At 40.5% G+C, this 16,784-nt stretch overlaps 1 protein-coding gene across 3 annotated transcripts; it reads right to left on the reverse strand.

Annotated features, from left to right (window-relative positions):
* Positions 1-1,961: 1,961 nt before the first annotated feature.
* LOC103280959 (zinc finger protein 397) lies at positions 1,962-16,046 on the reverse strand. Of its 3 annotated transcripts, none has more exons than XM_062973432.1 (5): positions 15,901-16,046; positions 15,280-15,426; positions 12,590-14,178; positions 10,555-10,675; positions 1,962-6,233 (listed from the first exon to the last, which is right to left on the reverse strand). In XM_062973432.1, the coding sequence occupies exons 3-5, from the start codon at positions 13,286-13,288 to the stop codon at positions 5,224-5,226; spliced, it is 1,830 nt and encodes a 609-aa protein (XP_062829502.1). In that variant the 5' UTR covers positions 13,289-14,178; positions 15,280-15,426; positions 15,901-16,046; the 3' UTR covers positions 1,962-5,223. The 3 variants fall into 3 exon arrangements, with proteins under 3 accessions (XP_062829502.1, XP_062829503.1, XP_008119633.1); XM_062973433.1 differs by having other exon boundaries at positions 15,245-15,426; XM_008121426.3 differs by lacking the exon at positions 15,280-15,426 and having other exon boundaries at positions 15,901-16,003.
* Between the last annotated feature and the right edge of the window lie 738 nt (positions 16,047-16,784).

Here is a 16,784-nt window from a genome sequence, read left to right on the forward strand (position 1 = left end):
GCCCACATCTATGGCAGGCATTCTCAGAGGATGCCTGCCATAGATGTGGGCGAAACGTCAGGAGAGAATACTTCTGGAACATGGCCATACAGCCCGGAAAACATACAACACAAAGATTTAATGAAAAATAATCAGTTATGAAAAATTAAGATCAATTTCCACTGAAGAAGAACTGGAAAAGAATATATGAAGACCAGGAGACAATGTGAGAAGACGTAAGAAGAGGATACAACCAATGGACTTGAAATTAAAATTGTTAGAATCCTCAATATTTTATGAAATATGTGTTAAAGAAATAGAGACAAAGCCTTACTTGTAACAATGATAATTTTGTAAAAGAACTCCCTAGACCTCAATAACCCTCACCCTTTTTGTTTTCTCCTTATGGCATAGTAAATATTTGTAAAGATACAACTAACCAATAACTAATCTATTATCCCCAAATTTTTCCTTTTCCTTCTCTTGTGCCCCCGCACCTCACTCTCCTAGTAAATGTTGAATAAACATTATTGGGGGGGGGGGGGGCACAAAAAAACATATTTTTTGCTTTTTTAGTTTTGTCATCTTCATACCATTATAGAAGCTGGAAAAGACCACCAAGGTCATTCAGCCAACCCCAGGCCATTCAGGAGCATGTATGGCAGGTTCAATATCTATTGTATTCAATTTATTTTTAAAATAATAATCTGGAATTGTTTTAAATTCATTACAGCAGTATGGAGCTCCCGGTGGCACAATGGGTTAAGCCAGTGGCTCTCAACCTTCCTTATGCAGCAACCCCTTAATATAGTTCCTCATGTTGTAGTGAACTCCCAACCATAACATTTTTGTTGCTACTTCATTGCTGTAATTTTGCTACTGTTATGAATCGTAATGTAAATACCTGATATGCAGGATACATTTTCATTCACTGGACCAAATCTGGCACAAATACCCAATATGCCCAAATGTGAATACTGGTGGGGTTGGGGGGGGATTGATTTTGTCATTTGGGAGTTGTAGTTGTTGGGATTCATAGTTCACCTACTATCAAAGAGAATTCTGAACTCCACTAATGATGGAACTGAACCAAACTTGGCTCACAGAACCCTCATGATCAACAGAAAATACTGGGTTTGGTGGGCACTGACCTTGAATTTTGGAGTTATAGTTCACCTACGTCCAGAGAGCCCTGTGGACTCAAAATAATGATGGATCTGGACCAAACTTGGCCCAAATACTCAATATGCCCAAATGTGAACACTGGTGAAGTTTGGGGAAAATAGACCTTGACATTTGGGAGTTGTAGTTGCTGGGATTTAGTGGACCAAACTTCGCACGAATACTCAGTGTGTCCAAATGTGAACACGGGTGAAATCTGGGGAAAACAGACCTTGACATATGGGAGTTGTAGTTGCTGGGATTTACTGGACCAAACTTGGCCCGAATACTCAATATGCCCAAATGTGAACACTGATGGGGTTTGGAGAAAATAGACCTTGACATTTGGGAGTTGTAGTTGCTGGAATTTACAGGTCACCTATAATCAAAGAGTCCCTTGAACCCCATCGATGAAAGGACAGGCAGAGAGATCTTCAGCCTTCTCTGTTATTGTAATACAATATAATACTAATTAATACAATATAATATTAATTATGTGTTATATATTACATGTAATATTACTAATAATATTACAATATATTGATATAGTACAATATAGTAATTTAACGCCAGTATTATGCTATGCTAATAATATAATATTGTATGTAAATTTAATTTGTAAGTCGCTCTGAGGTCCCTTCGGGGTGAGAAGGGCAGGATATAAATGTAGTAAGTAACTAAATAAAGGGGTCACCTAAGACCATCAGAAATGTGTGTTTTCTGATGGTCCTTGGTGACCCCTCTGAAGTCTCCTCACGACTGCCCCGGGGGTCCTGACCCCCAGGTTGAGAAATGCTGCAGTAAAGCAACAGACACTGGGGTGCACAAAACTTATTTATTTAGCTGGGTGACCGAGTGAGCAGTCACTCATGGGGCTCGTTTGCCATTTCCAATCTATTCAGCCTTTGCTCTTGAGGACCAAAATCCATTTCAGGAAAGTATCAAGATAGAGATTGGTATGTTCCATCAGCCCTTCGAAAGCCTCCAAAGAAGGAGCTTCCTCCACACTCTGAGGCAGAGAGTTCCACTGCTGAACATCTCTTCTTACGGTCAGGAAGTTATTCCTAATGTTCAAGTGGAATCTTCTTTCCTGTCATTTGAACCCATTGCTCCATTGAGTCCTAGTCTCCAGAAAACAAGCCAACTCCCTCTTTCTTAGGACAGCCATTCACATATTTATACATGGCTCTCGTGTCTTCTCTCAGCCTTCTTTTTTCCAATCTAAACAGACCCTGTTCTTTAAGCCGCTCTTCTGAAGAATTCATGCTTTCCAAGTCTTTGATAATTTCAGTCACCCTCCTCTAGATATGTTCCAGCAAGAAGTCAGAAACTCTTTAATCAGAATTTACCTTTACCATGGGAAACAATGGTTTGAAAGCAAGACTCTTCATTCAGTCTGCCTGTCTACGAATACAAAGGTAAATAACCTTGCATTATTAAGGAATACAAGATATCATAAGGGGAGTGTATTGGGCATTTCAAAGTACAGTAGAGTCTCACTTATCCAACATAAACGGGCCGGCAGAACGTTGGATAAGTGAATATGTTGGATAATAAGGAGGGATTAAGGAAAAGCCTATTAAACATCAGATTAGGTTATGATTTTACAAATTAAGCACCAAAACATCATGTCATACAACAAATTTGACAGAAAAAGTAGTTCAAAATGCAGTAATTCTATGTAGTAATTACTGTATTTATGAATTTAGCACCAAAATATCACGATGTATTGAAAACATTGACTACAAAAATATGTTGGATAATTCAGAACGTTGGATAAGCGAGTGTTGGATAAGTGATACTGTATTATAGAAAAGGGTTTCCTACTCAAAATTGGTCTGGCGTTATCTGCAGTTTCTTTTGCTTTGACTTTCATCACAATTCAACATTTGTGGATTTGACTTTTGCAGATTTGATTGGAAATATTAGAAGAATCTCTAGGTCCTCCGTTGTAACTCTGCGATCAACTGTCTCTGGTCATGCTGGATGATTTAAGAGATTTCCTAGAGAGAAAACCTCCACCACAAGCCTATGAGCAACTCCCAGTGGAAATTGACCACAGAGTTGTGTTGGAAGATCTATACCAGCCTTGGGCAAACTTGGGCCCTCCAGGTGTTTTGGACTTCACAGTCTATCGGCTGTTAGGAACACTTGGGAGTGTTGGAAATAGCAACCTTTCCCAAGCCTTTCACTATTCATTTGTTTATGTATATATTTTCTAACCTATATTCTATGTGTATGTTGATTTGCCAGTTTGACTGTACCTCTTTGGTGTGGGAGGAGTTATAGACATGTGGTTGTACTGAGCATGTTCAGACTCAGGACTCTATTTTGTATTCTGTCTGCTTTACTCCTCAGTGGAGATGAATGCCTGTTGCTGTTTGGACTTCAGTAGAGAAGTATGACTTATGGACTTCAGTGAGTACAACTATACCTAAAGACCATGGACTATTGATTAAGAATGATACTCTGTGTACTTAACACAGAGAGAACAACATCCTATCTATAACTGAACTTTAATGAGAAATGTGCCTGTATGGTGAATTAATACAAGATGTTTGTGAATAAACAAGGTATGTTATTTTTCAAAGAAGACTTTGGTTTTTTTTTTGGTTTTTTTTTTATCTCTGAGCACATATTTTAAACTAAGACTTTTTCAAGGGAGTATGTATCTTTTGGACAACAGCAATTGTAATTTCAACTTCAAAGAAACAACCATCATCTGCTAACCAAATATATTTTTGTAGTGGCATGTCTTTGTCCTTGCCTGTTCAAAGACATGGTTCTTCAGACTAACAGCGGAGTTACCTGTGTGCCATTACATTAATTCTTATGGCTATCACTTGTTCAAAGGGTCAACGTCTAACAAGGTCATGCTTTTCTTGACTAGTCATTTTCAAAAGGTGGTCTCCACATGTTCATGGTGATTCACATTTGCCAAACGGATATTACATTGTTTTTCCTTTTCAATACGGTTATGACTGCCATTTATTTCCAAAGGGATATGTGCCCAGAGACTGGGTGCAGTTATTTCCAATATGGAGGGCCCAAGTTTGCACAGGCCTGTTCTAACCTAAACAAATGTGAAGGGCTGACGGTATTATTATTTGAATGGTATAATGAAGTACGAATTTTTGGTTTACAGATGTCATGTTTAATTGTGTGTTTGTGTTTTAAAAGGGTAAGTATTACAGTTATTGCATCTCAGCAGTCAGAGGCTGGTTGCCATGGAGAAGTAGGCGGAGCCAACTGCCGTTTTGTTGAAGAAGTGCAGAGTTTTAAAAAAAGAGTCAGTCTGTGCTCTGATGAGGCACAGGGAAGATTGATCCTAGGTTGAGGGGATCAGGGAGACTCAATTGTTCATTTTGAGTCGGTTTAAAATAAGTTTGGTGACTTATTTAATGTAGTCTGTGTCCTGGTAAGGAACAGAGAATCTGTGATCGTATATCACAGGGGTGACTGCGGTTTAAAAAGTAGCAGAGAAAGAAGTTCTAACTACTTTAAGTAAAAGAAGTGACACTTTAGGGAGTTTGACTCATCTCATTCTAGTATTGTAACTGTTAATAAAAATACCTCCAAGGAGAAACAACATTGTAACCACTAAGCTCTGTGCCTGAATAAACTTGTTATTGTTCTTCCAACATCTAAGCCTCTGTCACATATATTATAAACCAAGTTATGCTACCATCTAAAGCGAATAAGCAAAAGAAAGAAAAAAAAAGTTAAAGGTCTCCTCCCTGAGTCTTTGGTGGTTGCATCCTTACAAATTGGTGGCAGTGGTGGGATTAAAAAGGATTCCCCCTGCCTGAAGGAGCCTTAGGCATTCATAGTCTCTTTACAAATGGCATTCAAAATCCTCTAGCCAACACTGCCAAAGTAACTTTCCCAAACCCTGAGTTTTGCTAAGATTGGTTTTGTCTTGGAAACTGACCACAGAGTTGTGTTGGAGGGAGGGGTGAAGTTTGCCCATGCCTGGTATATACAGCAATCAAGTCTGCAAATGTGGAGGACCAACCGTGTTATAAATCAGCCCTCCTTGTCCCCCTAAACCACCCGAGCGCCATCCCCCTCACCCAGCTTTCTTCAGAGTCCGGTCCTTTCTATTTTATTCCCCGTGTGAACTTTCAAATGCGTGATCAGCATGGAGCGCAGCCGGAAGGCCTTCCCGCACTCGGGGCACCCGTGGGGCTTCTCCCCGGTGTGGATCCTCAGATGCTCCGCCAGGAGGGCGCTCCCGCCAAAGGTCTTCCCGCACTCCAAGCACTGGTAGGGCTTGTCGCCCGTGTGGACCGCTTGGTGCCGGATGAGCTGCTGGCTCACCGTGAACCCTTTCCCACACTCCAGGCACTTGTAAGGCTTCTCGCCCGTGTGGACTCGCCGGTGCGTGATGACTTGGGAGCTGTTGCAGAAGCGCTTTCCGCACTCGGGGCACTGGAAGGGCTTCTCCCCCGTGTGGGCCCGCTCGTGCCGGATGAGGTCCGAGCTGATGCTGAAACTCTTCCCGCAGTAGGAGCACTTGAAGGGCTTGACGCCCGTGTGGATCTTCTGGTGGTTCTTGAGGTGGGACCTCTGGCGGAAGGTCTGCCCGCAGTCCCCACACTTGTAGGGCTTCTCCCCGGAGTGGGTCCGCTCGTGCTCGATGAGCTGCGTGGTCACCGGGAAGCCCTTCCCGCACTCCTTGCACCGGTAGGGCCTCTCCCCCGTGTGGGTCCGCTGGTGGACAACCAGGGTCGACTTGGAGCGGAAGCTGCGCCCGCAGTGAGGGCACTTGTAGGGCTTCTCCCCGGTGTGGACCCTCTCGTGGGCCAGCAGGCCTGTCCGCCGGCTGAAGGTCTTCCCGCACGTCCGACACGTCGCCTCCTGCTTGTCCTTGGAAACTTTCTTTGTGGGTTCGCTGAGGAAGTTTGAGGCTTCGCTGCGCAGAAAAGTTTCCTCCGCGTCTTTTTCCAGCCACTCCTCTGACCCAGGCTGGTTCAAATATACATCTTCCTCCACTTCAGACAGAGGGTAGGCTCCTTTTTCTTTGTCATCCACATCCACTGGCTTCATACAGATCAGGTCTGGCTCCTCAGTCTCACTCGACTGCCCATCACCTAAGGAAGAAAAAAACAGGAAATCCTATTATTGTTGGAGATTTAACCATCGCACATGCTTGCCGCTGTCTGCTTTTGACCCCAATCACATATTTATTTAGTTTTTACAAGGGTTGAATGAAAAGTAATGCCTCCACCTTCGTAACTCCTCAACAGTTGACACTCCTGCTCTGCGGCAAGTACTGGCTTGTTCAGTAGACTCTCCTCTACACTTCCATTTGGCGGGAAGCCTTAGCATTCAACAGTTGTGTTGTTAAAGTACGAAGTATGGAGCCCTGTGCAGATGGTCAGTCAATGTGACTTAAGCAATGCGCAGTCACTGAATTCTTGACAGCAGAAGGTGCCAACCCAAAGGAGGAGATTCATCGGAGAATACAAGCTGTTTATGGTGATTGTGTTGATGTGAGTCCTGTGCGTTGTTGGGTGAGTATGTTGAGGTGGGAACATTTGACTTGCATGATAAACAAAGAGTTGGACGTCCTGTGACAGCAACCACCGAGTTTCACAAGCAAAAGGTTGACAGATTGATTCAGGACGATCGTTGTATCACTCAGAGAGAAATTTCAAACATAATCAGCATTTCACAAGAACGTGTGTGTCACATTATTGCTTTGTTTGACTATCGGAAGATTTGTGCACGATGGGCACCCAGGATGCTGACGCCTGAAATGAAAGCGCACAGACTTGAAATTTGCCAGAAACTCCTCTCACGTTATGAGAATGAAGGTGACACCTTTCTCCTTTGGGGTGACACCTTCTGCTGTCAAGAATTCAATGTCTGCACATTGCTTAAGTCACATTGACCAACAGTCTGCGCAGGGTTCCATACTTTGCACTTTAACAACACAACCGTTCAATGCTAAGGCTTCCTGCCAAATGGAACTGTAGAGGAGAGTCCACTGAACAAGCCAGTCCCTGCCGCATACTAGTACTGCCATCTGTTGAGGAGTTACGAAGGCGGAGGCATTACTTTTCATTCAACCCTCATATATTCCACCCTTCTCATCCCAAAGGAGACTCAGGTCAGATCACTGAACACAAATACGACAAACATTCAATGCTGACTATAACGATGACAAGACAAACAACAGATAGAGGTATATGTAGACTTTCCCATCTTTTGGCATCTTTGGAGGCTGTGCTCGATTCTGGCCACCAGGGGTGCTGTCACTCCATCTCCCCGCCAAAGAGTTTTCTTTATTTGTAAACTTCCTCCTTTTTTCTGCTCAAGCATGGAGCCTAAATACTTCCCCGCTTTAATGCGGTTCCTATTTATCTACTCACATTTGTTTTCAAACTGCTAGTTAGGCAGAAGCTGGGCTAAAGGTCAGGAGCTCACCCTGACCTGAGTTTCGAACTCTCAACCTTCCAGTTGACAACATTTATTGCATCTTGGTGATTAAGCTGCTGTGCTAAAGCCCAGCCTATAAAGTTGCTTTCCACAGGAATCGACTGACTCAACCAGTGAAGGTAAAATCCACTCTAACCATTAACCTATAAAAAGTCTAAATAATTTGAAATTAATCGATAGTCCAGACTATGTTCCAGCTAAAAAGACGTTTTGATGAGGAGAAAGCTCCTCCAAATCCATTCCCTGCTTTACCTCTAGAAAAACTGGAGATAAGTAAGCTGTTCCTCCACATCTGTAGTTTTGATTTTTGTGAGTTTGGTTATTCCTGGATTGAATTAAAAACATCCTTTCTAGGATGTTTTAGGTCCTCCAGAGTGACGCTATGGCGAGTTACCTAGAGATTTCTAGAGGGAACATCTTTGTAGGAGTCTCTGGGTCCTCTAGTGCAATTCTATGATCAGCTTCAAGCAGGGAGTCATGCTGGAAGAATTTCCTAGAGAGCTGTTGTCCAAGGCAAATAATATTAGCCATTTCTTTATTTATGGTGACCGCAGTTAATGGGAGGGCTAACTCTATGCAGTCTCATTGGAAGGAACTCCATGGCCTTGGTGTTGGAAATAGCAACCTCCCAAGCCGTTCACTATTTATTTGTTAATGTATATATTTTCTAATCTGTATTCTATGTGTATGTTGATTTGCCAGTTTGACTGTACCTCTTTGGTGTGGGAGAGACTATAGACATGTGATTGTACTGAGCAGGTTCAGACTCAGGACTCCATTTTGTATTCAGTATGTATCTGGTCTTCAATGAAAGCAGGCGTTTGCATCAGACCTCAGTGGAGGTGGATGCATGTTGTTGTTTGGACTTCAATATAGGAGTATGCTTTGAGTAATATTCCAGAGAAAGAGGAATGGATAAGAAAGTAATAGATGTTATGAACATTGACAAACTGACTGTAACACTTATAAAATCGCAAGGGAAGAATATGAAAGAGACGGACTGGACTCAATTCATTGAATGGTTAAAAAACAATAAAGTTGAATGGACAATTTAAAATAGGAGAGGCTTGATAAACCACAATGAACAATACAAATAAATCTCTACCGCTAAATGATATAGAAAAATAAGATATAACCAAACAGACAGAAGAAGAAAGAAATATTTTTTTCTGCCATGAAGAAGAAAGGAAGGATCCCTTTTCCATTTTTTTTCTTTTTCCATTTTTTGATATATTATTTCATTTTTTTATTTTTAATATATATTTCTTTTTTCTCTTTCTTTTTCTTCTTTCCTACTTTTCTTTCTAGAAATGTTCCCCTACGTTTTATGTAAAAGAAATGTATTTTACTTTCAATAAAAATTATTATTAAAATAAATATAGAAGTATGCCTATGGAATTCAGTGAGTAAGAGTATACAATAGAGTCTCACTTATCCAACATAAACGGGCCGGCAGAACGTTGGATAAGCGAATATGTTGGATAATAAGGAGAGATTAAGAAAAAGCATATTCAACATCAAAATAGGTTATGATTTTACAAATTAAGCACCAAAACATCATGTTATACAACAAATTTGACAGAAAAAGCAGTTCATTACACATTAATGCTATGTAGTAATTACTGTATTTACAAATTTAGCACCAAAATATCATGATATATTGAAAACATTGACTACAAAAATGCATTGGATAATCCAGAATGTTGGATAAGTGAGACTCTACTGTACTTAAAGACTATTGATTAAGAATGTTACCTTGTGTACTCAACAGAGAGAGAACTACATCCTATCTGTAACTGAACTCAGTAAGAAATGTGCCAGTATGGTGAATTAATACAAGATGTTTATGAGTAAACAAGATATTTATTTCCTTTTTTTCTCTGAGTACACATTTAAAACCAGGGGTCCCCAAACTAAGGCCCGGGGGCCGGATGCGGCCCTCCAAGGTCATTTACCTGGCCCCCGCCCTCATTTATAATATATTTTTATATCAGTTTTAATAATATAATATATTATATATACATATGATATTGATAATAATATTATCATTTTATACAATATAATACTAAAATAATACCATATAATAATATTAATTATATGTTATATATTACATATAATATTACAGTATAGTGGTATAGTTCAATATAGTAATATATAATGCTAATATTGTGCTATGCTAATAATATATTGTATGTACATATAGCTGCTCTGAGTTCCCTTCGGGTTGAGAAGGGTGGGATATAAATGTAGTAAATAAATGCAGTAAATGAATAAATAAATAATTTTAGACTTAGGCTCGCCCAAATTCTGAAATGACTTGAAGGCACACAACAACAACAATCCTAATTAACCTAACTATCTCATTGGCCAGAAGCAGGCCCACACTTCCTATTGAAATCCTGATAGGTTTATGTTGGTTTAAATTATTTTCATTTTTGAATATTGTATTGGTCTTTCATTGTTATTGTTTTGCACTACAAATAAGTTATGTGCAGTGTGCATAGGAATTTGTTCGTATTTTTTTTTCAAATGATAATTCGGCCCCTCAACAGTCTGAAGGATTGTGGACCGGCCCTCTGCTTTAAAAGTTTGAGGACCCCTGTTTTAAACTAAAAGGTTTTTAAAGGGAGTATATATGTTTTGGGCAAATGCAACTACAATTTCAACTTTAAAGAAACAACCATCCTCTCCTAAGCAAATATATTTTTGTAGTGGCATGTCTTTGTCCTTGCCCGTTCAAAGGCATGGTTTTTCAGTCTAACAGCTGAGTTACCTGTGTGCCATTACATTAATGCTTGTGAATTTCACTTGTTCAAAGAGTTGACTTCTAACAGGGTCATGTTTTTATTGACTAGTGGTTTTCAAAAGGTGGTCTCCACACGTTCATGGAGATTCACATTTGCCAAAAGGATATGTGCCCAGAGACTGGGTGCAGTTATTTTCCAATATTTGGAGCATCTAAATCCCTACCAATACAGATGGCAGGCCCCATGTTCTCCTCCTTGACCTCCACATCGGAGTCCATCTCCGCAGCCTCTGAGGGAAGTCCATCAGCTTCACAGGAATTCACTGGCATTTCTGGGTAAACCACCTGAAAAACAGAAACACAGATAGGATTCTGAGTTTGCAATGTCTGTTTATACAGCAGGATGGACTTTCATCCCGGTGACCAAGGTTTGCTTTCATCCAGCATCACAAAAAAAAAAAAATATTTGCAAGGCAACTCTTGCCTTCATCTCAGTCCTCTCTTCTGTAAAATGGAAACCATTTATGAGATTCTACCATCCAGAATTGTTGGAAGGAGAAACAGTTATTTTTCAAAGCCATTTGTTTTTGTAAAAGTGTCCTATTCTTCTTTTTATTCATCTGATCTCAAAGGCCAATTTCCTGTCTTCCTCTCAATTGGACAAGTGCCAAAAAGAATGGATGCAAAATGAGAAGGAACACTATTTCTTTGGTTTGCTGTGAGTTTTCTAGGCTGTATGGCCATGTTCCAGAAGCATTCTCTCCTGATGTTTAGCCCACATCTATGACAGACATCCCCAGAGGTTGTGAGGTCTGAGGATGACTTGCAACCCTCTACCACTGGCCTGGGTGTTTTGGACTTCAACTCTCACAATTCCTAACAGCGACTGTTAGGAATTGTGTGAGCTGAAGTCCAAAACACCTGGAGGGTCAAAGTTTTCCCAAGCCTGCACTACAGACTGTGAGCATTTGTAAAAGAGGCACCATGATGTAAATGAGTTGACTGGAAAGGGCATGTGTTGACAGCTAATTGGCTGAGCCAGCCATGAGCCAGAATTCCGATTGGCTGCTATCTCTAGTTTGGTGCTGAGACAAACGGTTTTAACTGCCACTTTCACCTCGGAGAGGGAAGAGGAGCTCACTGAAAACAGTTGGGAAGGAAATAGCTGCCATACTCTCCGAAGCCTGATTATTTATAAGGCAAATGAGGCATATTTAAAGACTGTTCAAAGGGACTGTTTATTCCCCATGTTCTCTCTGTGAATTCAGAAAGACTGCTATACAGTGTTCCCTCACTTATCGCGGGGGTTATGTTCCAGGACCCTGAAATCCACGAAGTGGAGATGCTATTTTAATTTCAATATTTATACATTATTTTATTTACCCCATTGCTGCTGCTTTTCCTCCTCAGGGCTGTCCCCTTGCTTCGGCCCTGCCATGTTGTAAATAATAAATTAAATTTCCCACAAAACAGCGAGTCCCTAATACGCGAACCGCGAAGTAGCGAGGGAACACTGTATATATATTGTTGCCCTGTTTGATCTTTTGAACTGAAGTAAAGATACTATTACTTGTTACACAAGCCTGAGTGACATTTTATTATACTGCAGGGTTTATCTTGATTCAGAAACTGTGGTAAAGCTTCTATTTATTTTATTTCGACAACCTTCAACGCAGACTATTAAAGATAGAAACTCTCCCTCACCTGCTGTGCTAAAGCCCGGCCCATAAAGTCACTTTCCAAAGGAATCGACTGACTCAACCAGTAAAGGTAAAATCCACTCTAACCATTAACCTATAAAAAGTCTAAATCATTTGAAATTAATCAATAGTCCGGACTATGTTCCAGCTAGAAAGAAGTTTTGATGAGAAAAAGGTCCTACAAATCCATTCCCTGCTTTACCTCCAGAAAAACTTGGGTTCTGATGGAGATAAGTAAGCTGTCCCTTCACATCTGAAGTTGTGCCTTTTGTGGGTTTGGTTATTTATGGATTGAATTAAATAATAAATAAAAATTCCCACAAAACAGCGAGTCCCTAATAAGCGAACTGCGAAGTAGCGAGGGAACCCTGTATATATATTGTTGCACTGTTTGAACTTTTGAACTGAAGTAAAGATACTGTTACTTGTTACACAAGCCTGAGTGACACTTTATTATACTGCAGGGTTTATCTTGATTCAGAAACTGTGGTAAAGCTTCTATTTATTTTATTTCTACAACTTTCAACGCATACTACTAAAGATAGAAACTCTCCCTCACCTGTTCGTTCCACTGCCCATCCTCCTGTTGCCTCTGCAGGAAGTCCTCAGCCAAAGCCACAGCCTCGGCACAACTCTCGGGATCGTTTTCCTTGACCCAGCTTAGCATCTCTGGAGGGAGGATGGCCAGGAACTGCTCCAGGATCAACAGCTCCAGGATCTCTTCCTTGGCGTGCCTCTCAGGCTTCAGCCACCGGTGGCAAAGGTACCAGAGCTGGCTGCACACCTTGCGGGGCCCCTCGGCCTCCAGGTAGCAGAACTGCCGGAAGTTCAGCCGCTGCCTTTCCATGGTGGTGGCATCCGTTCCCAAGGGCTCCTCTTGTACAGCTGTGTCATCTCCTTGGTGCTTCAAGCAGGTGTAGACAGTCTGGGATCTCTTGCTGGGACCTTGCACAAGAGGGTCAGGAGAGAAATCTATTTCCGATGAAGGCAGGAACGTCTTTATGTCATCCCATGGAGACGGCATCCTCAGCAGAGAATTTTGGGATGGCAATTTCACAGCAGATTTGCAATTCAGCAGATTCTCCATCCCTTTCTGTTTGTTGGCGCAGTGGGACTTGTGAGGCCCTTCCAGTCTTTCTGTTGTGTTGGAACTTGTCAAATCTGAAGCTATTGCTTCTGCTTGAGTTGGACCTCCATCCTCCTGCAATGACTGTAACGGAAGATCTTCAGGGGCTGATATTTTTTGCCCAGTGGCCATAATCTCCCCTTCCCACGAATGTTATCAGTCTGTCCGATTCTTCTCTGGTTCAGCCAAAGCCAATGAAAGGAAGACTTGGAGTCTACTTCAGTGGAAGCTTGATCAAGGTCCACTTCATTGCAGGCCTATCCTAATGCAGGTTTATGGGAGGCTCAATCTAATCCTAGTAGCTACAGTAGAGTCTCACTTATCCAACATAAACGGGCCGGCAGAACTTTGGATGAGTGAAAGTGTTGGAAAATAAGGAGGGATTAAGGAAAAGCCTATTAAACATCAAATTACGATATAATTTTACAAATTAAGTACAAATAAATCGTCAGAAAACGCAGTTCAGTACACGGTGACGTTATGTAGTAATTACTGTATTTATGAATTTAGCCCCAAAACATCACAATGTATTGCAAAAATTGACTACAAAAACACTGGCTACTAACAAATTGACTGCAAATAAAGATAGAATTGCATAAAATGAACTTACAGTAACAACATTGCCAGAAATTAAATGCGTAAACAGTTCAGTCCTTGCTGCCTAGAGAAACAGCTGTGGATCCAGGTGAGAGGCAGATTGCATTGGATAATCCAGAACGTTGGATAAGCGAATGTTGGATAAGTGAGACTCTACTGTATCTCCAATGCATTCTCGTTCAAGCTTAATCCAGTGCTGGCCTATTCCAATGCATTGTTTGTCCAGTCATATATATGTCCTGGCTAACTCCAATGTATCCTAATCCAGAATGACTCCAAGGTTGTCTTAGTCCAATGCACCCCTTGTCCAGGCATAGCCAAGCACTAGCTGTCGCACTGACAGGGAGATGTTTGACAGTCGGCTCCTTGTGCCGACAAGTCATATGGACTGCCAAGTAAGGTTTCTCCCCACAAAAGAAAGAAGACTGAAAGAAAAAAAAAACATACGTGAGAATAAATTAAAAGCCAGCAAAACATCCAAACTCAGGTGAAAAGTCAACTTGTCCTCTAACTATATTTCAAGAAATATGTAATAATAAATACATAGGGTTGCGGACAACAGTTCTGGAAAGAAATAAATGAAGCCATCCAAAAGATTTTAAAAATAAAAATTCAAAGAGAACCAGAATATTTTTAATTAGAAATGTTTGACATAGAAAAAGATAAAAATAAGGAGATTTTGTTTAATTTCCTGGTTACTAAAGCTAGAATAGTATATGCGAGGAACTGGAGGCAAAAAGAAATACCGAATAAAGAGGACTAGCTGTATAAAGTGTTAGAAATAATGAACATGGGCAGACTTACATATTGGCTGTCACCTAACCAAGGTTTACCTAAGAAAGAAACTAACTGGGACCTTGTTAAAGACTATTTAAAACAGATGAAAACAGACCTCATCTTAGAAATGGAGATGAGTACCAACCCCCAGAGTCAGACACGACTAGACTTAATGTCAGGGGAAAACATTTACCTTTACCTTTACCTTACAAGAATTGCAAATGTATGTGTTATATATGTTTATTGAATGGCTAACATCAATATTCAAGAAAATGACTATGCGATGACTTTTTTTAATGTGCATATGCACCAGGTGAAATCAACTGTAAATATGATTAAACACATGAATTAAAAAAAGATATTAAAATATTATTAAAAGTAATATCAATAATAATGTTGACCTAAAATAATAAGAACATAAAATTAAGTGTAACATTTTAATATAATGATATAGGATTATAATCAATAATAATAATAATAATAATAATAATAATAATAATAATAATGGGATAAAAATACTGCAATAACATTACTAGCATATTTTATATTCATATAATACTATAGTAAAGGGTAAAGGTTTCCCCTGACATGAAGTCTAGTTGTGTCTGACTCTGGGGGTTGGTGCTCATCTCCATTTCTAAGCCGAAGAGCCAGCATTGTCCGTAGACACCTCCAAGGGCATGTGGCCGGCATGACTGCATGGAGCGCCCTTACCTTCCCGCTGGAGCAGTACCTATTGATCTACTCACATTTGCATGTTTTCGAACTGCTAGATTGGCAGGAGCTGGAGTTAACAGCTCATTCCGCTCCCCGGATTTGAACCTGGGACCTTTTGGTCTGCAAGTTCAGCAGCTCAGCGCTTTAACACTCTGCGGCACCGGGGGCTCCCAAATCAACTGTAAATATGATTGAAAGCGTCAATTAAAAAAAATATTAAAATATTATTAAAAGTAATATCAATAATAATGTTGACCTAAAATAATACGAATATAAAATGAATATAAAATGAATATAATGATATACCATTATTAATGATGGTATAAAATAATACTGCTATAAAATGAATATCATATTTTATATTAATATAATATTATGCAAGTCTAAAATGCTTGCTAGGGGAGAAAGCAGGAGGAAAAGAGGGAGAGTACATTGCAGATGAAGAGACTCCCTGACTTTGCAAGACCTGAGATGTCAACTGTGCAAGATCTGAGCAGGGGGGCTCTTAAAGGGATAGTCAACAAAGCCCCTTCCAGCAGGAAAACCAAGCACTGCCCAGGCTTGGATCATCCCCATTGCAACCTTCTTCTTCCCTCTCCTGCAAATAAGTCTCCCTCCCTAATCTTTCCCCATCCATTTCGTACTGCTCTCACCTTGCAATGCTCTGCAGCCCCTCCAAGAAAGAAAACCTCTTGCTTTGGCTTCCAGGAAGGGACCAACCTGGTCCTCCCAGCCCACCACAAACCAGGCTAAATTCTTCCTCTGGTGACTCTATGGCCTTAACCCCTTGTGCGCCTGCCTCTCCAGCTGGCTTTCTCTGTGCATGCATTGCCTCTACACTGCAGAGTGAATGCACTTCGACGCCGCTTTAACTGCAATGTCTCAGTGCTATGGAATCCCGGGAGTCATAATTTGGTGGGCACTTTGGGGCAGAGAAGGCTAAAGACCTTGTAGGACTACAATTCCCAAAAAACCATGCAGTGTCAGGCTGCATTCATTCTACATTGTGAACACTGGCTGTTTTGACTATTGCAGTACTTTGCACATACAGTATGGTTTCACTTTTCCAACATTCGCTTATCCAACCTTCCGGATTGTCCAACACAATCTGACTTTCAATAGTCAATGTTTTTGTAGTCATTATTTTCAATACATTGCGATGTTTTTGGTGCTAAATTTGTAAATACAGTAGAGTCTCACTAATCCAAGCCTCGCTTATCCAACCCTCTGGATAATCCAAGCCATTTTTGTAGTCAATGTTTTCAATATATCGTGATATTTTGGTGCTAAATTTCTAAATACAGTAATTACAACATAACATTACTGCGTATTGAACTACTTTTTCTGTCAAATTTGTTGTATAACATGAAGTTTTGGTGCTTAATTTGTAAAATCGTAACCTAATTTGATGTTTAATAGGCTTTTCCTTAATCCCTCCTTATTATCCAAGATATTCGCTTATCCAAGCTTTTGCCGGCCCGTTTAGCTTGGATAAGTGAGACTCTACTGTACAGTAATTACTGTAGAGTCTCGCTTA

The sequence above is a fragment of the Anolis carolinensis genome, chromosome 2 (genome assembly GCF_035594765.1).
Source record: "Anolis carolinensis isolate JA03-04 chromosome 2, rAnoCar3.1.pri, whole genome shotgun sequence".
Classification (NCBI taxonomy): domain Eukaryota; kingdom Metazoa; phylum Chordata; class Lepidosauria; order Squamata; family Dactyloidae; genus Anolis; species Anolis carolinensis.